We start from the raw sequence: 5,112 nt of genomic DNA, 5'->3' as shown, positions 1-5,112 counted from the left end.
GCCAGATAACCCACAATTCTCTGAAACTGGCAACTGGCATGATGCACGGCGGACGACGCTCAATTATGGTAGAACGATAAAAGGCAATGTAAAATCATAGCTAAAACCGGAAACGACAAGACGCCGTTTTCGTTGCACTTATGAATTTACTGCGTCGCAAAATGAGATAATTGCAACTTTCTTGCCACACCGGTGCAAAGCCACTGCGATTTTTCCTGTCCTTACCGCCGTGCCACACGGTCATTCGTGTTTTACTACATCTGTGTTTTTCGGCACGCCCGAGCGCTCTAGGTCACGTGAGCTGAGGGGCGCGGCTGTATTTCGTGTTTTTATCCGATCCCCGTTCGCCGCCACTGCGTCGCTTTGAGGTGAAGCCGTCACGCGTGTCGACAGGGGCGGGTTCGTCGCGCGCTTTCAAAACACGGGGCCCGAGTAGGACGGGGTGCGCTCAATCACAGGTTGCGGGAACGATAATGGCCCTGCTCCTTTCACCAAAACATTCGCTCCAGTGCCTGGCATTACATGAGCGCAGTCACGACCACATCAATGGCCATTGTAGAGGGCCAGCCGTTGACTATTAATCGAGTGAATCGCATGAGTTGCCGGATAAATCGGACTACTCCTGTCATGTCCGTCGAGCGGAGGCTTTTTCCAGGCTCGCGCTGTCACATCGTTCGCTCTGTAAGAGTCAAATTGTTCAGGACGTCATTGCGGCACTGGCACCAGCATCAGTCTAGAACTCTAGATGCATGGGTGGACGTGCCGGCCCACCTGGAAACGGAGAGCTCCCGTTGGTACCAGCGCCAGTGCCGGCTTTCGATGCGTTCGGCCCATGCGTCGAATGTGGCAGCTTTCCGTGTCACCTTGTCACATCACATTGTCACATTGTCATGTCGTGTCACACCACGCTGACAAAGTGTCAGCATTACCAGTTTTGCCACCAGCAGTAGCACCGGCTCGGGTTCAAGCTGTAGCTGCCGGTATACGATGCCACCAGAACCCTCGAGTCTACTCAAATGCACCTCGGGCTTACTCAACTTCTTGCCAAGCGCTGGCATGGTGCCTGTGTATGTGTGCCTGACGGCAGCAGCCAGGCGTGTGACAACAGCACAGCTGGTGGTGTCGTTTGGGAATAGGAAATTCGCCTGGGAAATAGGCGGTGGTCAAGAACCTTGAAATCCGATATCAAAATCTACGACCCACTCTTCCATTGGTCTCCTTTCTGAGCGGCTGCTGCCCAGCCCTCTCTCCCGCCCGACACTGTCCGTGTCTCATCGTGTGCACTGCAGAATGTTATCAAAGGAGTTGATAACAACCGACGTTACGGGACCGACGTTACGCCGTAAAATTGGTGTTGTTCGCTGGTTTTATTGTTAGTACGTATCGTGGCTTTGATAAGTCGAAAACATGTTTATGCCTTTGCGTGTTTTGTTTTTCGATATTTTTATCATTTTCCAGCTCTCACTTTTTCATTATGTAACAAATGCGTCATCTTCTAAGAGCTTGGTTCTGAAGAGTGCATGCTATAGACCTATCACACGTGGAGCTTTATAAAATGGTGGGTCCCTAAGACAGTGGTAGCTTTTGTTATGTCAGATGATGCCTAATTTCTTTTGTAACTTGAGGAGCTGTGAATAATAGCGTATTGCTTTCTTGAATATCAGAGGAAAGAATGGGCGAGTGATTTGAGACTATAACTCAGCACTAGCCTTCAACACCACAAACACTGTCATCGTTATAATTGTTGGTTTTTACAGGGTCGCGGAATGCCACTAATGCGACCCCCTGGCCATTCCAATGTGTGTGTCTGGTCGACTTCCGTACCTCTATTCCGTGTACGCTGTATGTCCAGACGTTAAAACCCATGCCGTCCCTATCTCCAGATCAGCTCCATCCGTGTCCTCACGTGCTGGGATCGTCCAGACGTCTGGAGGCGATATTTCCCGGATATTTCCCAGATATTTCCCAGATATTTTCCACTTTCAGCTCTGCTGCGTCTGTGTCTACTCGCGCTGGCGTCGTGGGCGGCGGCCGCCGCCGAATACGAGGGCGGCGGCGACTCGAACCCGTACGGCACCGACGCGGAGCTCGAGCCGGGCGACGACCTGCTGGTGGAGACGCACGAGGGCCTGCTGGAGGGCGTGACGCTGACGGCCGGCTCCGGCCGCCTGGTGGACGCATGGCTGGGCGTGCCATTCGCGCAGCCGCCAGTCGGGCCGCTGCGTTTCCGGCCGCCGGTGCCGGCCGCGTCGTGGGAGGGCGTACGGCCGGCGCAGCGCCAGCCCAACTCCTGCTGGCAGGTGCTCGACGAGTTCTTCGGCGACTTCGACGGCGCCACCATGTGGAACGCCAACACACCGCGCAGCGAGGATTGCCTGTACCTGAGCGTGACGCGGCCAAGACCGCGGCCTTCGCGGCCGGCACCTGTGCTCGTCTGGATCTACGGCGGCGGCTTCTACAGCGGCACGGCCACGCTGGACGTCTACGAGCCAAGCGTGCTGGCGGCGGAGGGCGGCGTCATCGTCGTGGCGATCCAGTACCGCGTCGCTTCGCTCGGCTTCCTGCAGCTGGACGCGGCGCCGGGCAACGTCGGCCTGCTGGACCAGGTGCTGGCGTTGCGCTGGGTGCAGCGCAACATCGCCCGCTTCGGCGGCGACCCGGAGCGTGTCACGCTCTTCGGCAACTCGGCCGGCGCGGTCAGCGTCAGCATGCACCTGCTGTCGCCGCTGTCGGCGCCGCTCTTCCGGCGCGCCGTGCTGCAGTCGGGCTCGGCCACCAACCCGTGGGCGGTGTTGAGCGCGGAGGAGGCGCGCCGCCGCGCGCTACGGCTGGCCGAGGAGGTCGACTGTCCGCGTGCGCCGGCGGCGCGCGCGCTCGCCTGCCTCCGCCAGACGAGTGCCGAGGCGCCTGGTGAACGCCGAGTTCTTCACCACCGGCATCTGCGAGTTCCCGTTCGTGCCGGTGGTGGACGGCGAGTTTCTCCCCGAGGACCCGGCCGAGGCGCTCGCCGCCGGCCGCTTCAAGCGCGCCGAGCTCCTGGCCGGCAGCGTCGCCGAGGAGGGCAACTACTTTCTGCTGTACTACCTCGCCGAGTACGCCAACCTGACGGTGGTGCCGAGCCCGAGCCGGGCCGACTTCACGCGGCACGTGGCCGCCCTGCTGCCGCGGCTCTCCGAGCCGGCGCGGCTCGCCGTCAGCCACGAGTACACCGACTGGACGCGGCCGTACGCGCCGGCCACACTCCGCGACGGCCTCGACAAGCTAGTCGGCGACCGCCAGTTCGCCTGCGGCGTCAACGATTTCGCGGCGGCGTACGCGCGCGAGGGCGGCGCCGTGTTCGTCTATCAGCTGCGCCAGCGCGCGCCCGGCTCGCTCTGGCCCCAGTGGACGGGCGTGCTGCACGGAGACGAGGTGGCGTACGTGTTCGGCTTGCCGCTTCGCGCCGGCGGGAGCTTCAGCCGCGAGGAGGTCACGCTGTCCAAAAGGATGATCGGTTACTGGACTAACTTCGCCAAGACCGGGTGAGGAACTGGGACGTGCTGGTGGTGTGTGCAAGCAACCCAGGCGGCTGTCGCGCCCTTAAAACTCAATAACAACGATGCGTTGGAGGCGCTCCATTGCCTGTGGTGGTCTACTGATACGCTTGACCAGGACAATGCCTGCGAAATTAGTTCGTCACACGCATGAAGCTTGCCGTGTTTTGTGATATCAAATCGCTTAGTCGAAACGCTTGGGGACTAATGCACTTGTCCAGCGCCCTGCAGTGCTGCCTCTGTCGACACACAAGCTCCAGTTTTCGACCGCCCAAGGTTCCCATCGCACAAGCTGACTCTGGTCACGATGAAGTGGTGCAATGCGCGTGCAGGTCCTTAGGTTCCCCGCGCTGAGTTAGCGGCCTGCAGCTTTTGTAGTGTTGCAATGATCCCTTGAATGCAGGGGTGAACCAGGAATTTCCTTCAAGGGCCCGAAACTGGGTGCTAACGCACCGCGCAGATCTCGGCTTTCCATCAGGGTCCATCTAAGGTAAAAAAATAATAAAAGAGGAGTTAAGCCGCCATCCGACATGCCTCCCCATTGTGAGCGCCCCTGTTTGGATGCATTCAGTAGCGCGCACCATGCGGATCTGCAGCTGCCGCACCACTCCCTGTCGACCCCTCTCACCTCTCCCCTGAGCCGGAGCGCACTCTCACCCGCCCTCTTACCCACTCCGCCGGCAGGGACCCGAACCAGTCAGGTGACCAATGCGCCCTGGACGGAGGCGCCTCGGCCGACTGGCCCCTGTACGAGCCGAGCGGCCAGCGGTACCTGGTGCTGGCGGCCAACACGCGCGCCACCGGCCGCGGCCTGCGGGCCCGCCAGTGCGCGCTGTGGTCCAACCTCGTGCCGCCACTCAACAGCACGGCCTTCGGTCTAAGCGCGTAGCGGTCTGGTGGCTCTGGTGGCTCGGTCTGGTCGTCTGGTGTGGTGGCTCGGGTCACCAGGGCGACGGTGTAGCTGACGTCTGTCCCCCACTGGTCCGTAGGGCGGCGGTGTAGCCGACGTCTGACCCTCACTGGTCCCTGGGGTGGTGATGGAGCCGACGTCTGATTCTCACCGGTCTGTAGGGCGACGGTGTAGCCGACGTCTGACCCTCACAGGTCCCTGGGGCGGCGGTGTAGCCGACGTCTGACCCTCACCGTCCCTGGGACGGTGGTGTAGCCGACGTCTGACCCTCACCGGTCCCTGGGGTGGCGGTGTAGCCGACGTCTGACCCTCACAGGTCCCTGGGGTGGAGGTGTAGCCGACGTCTGACCCTCACCGGTCCCTGGGGTGGTGATGGAGCCGACGTCTGATTCTCACCGGTCTGTAGGGCGACGGTGTAGCCGACGTCTGACCCTCACAGGTCCCTGGGGCGGCGGTGTAGCCGACGTCTGACCCTCACCGGTCCCTGGGGTGGTGGTGTAGCCGACGTCTGACCCTCACAGGTCCCTGGGGCGGTGGTGTAGCCGACGTCTGACCCTCACCGGTCCCTGGGGTGGTGATGGAGCCGACGTCTGATTCTCACCGGTCTGTAGGGCGACGGTGTAGCCGACGTCTGACCCTCACAGGTCCCTGGGACGGTGGTGTAGCCGA

The 5,112-nt window shown here is 60.9% G+C and overlaps 1 protein-coding gene across 1 annotated transcript; it reads left to right on the top strand.

Moving 5' to 3' along the window:
- Nucleotides 1–1,986: 1,986 nt before the first annotated feature.
- Nucleotides 1,987–4,535, top strand: LOC119101923 (acetylcholinesterase-like; the record flags this gene model as incomplete). The annotated part of the gene is given in 4 exon segments (XM_037225325.1): nt 1,987–2,888; nt 2,890–3,521; nt 4,218–4,322; nt 4,523–4,535. Coding segments are annotated over 4 exon segments (1,652 nt in total), but the record flags the coding sequence as incomplete, so codon positions are not given.
- Nucleotides 4,536–5,112: the final 577 nt, after the last annotated feature.

The sequence above is a fragment of the Pollicipes pollicipes genome, unplaced genomic scaffold (genome assembly GCF_011947565.3).
Source record: "Pollicipes pollicipes isolate AB1234 unplaced genomic scaffold, Ppol_2.1 Scaffold_4960;HRSCAF=5859_pilon_pilon_pilon, whole genome shotgun sequence".
Classification (NCBI taxonomy): domain Eukaryota; kingdom Metazoa; phylum Arthropoda; class Thecostraca; order Pollicipedomorpha; family Pollicipedidae; genus Pollicipes; species Pollicipes pollicipes.
This window is presented reverse-complemented; position numbering and strand designations above follow the sequence as displayed.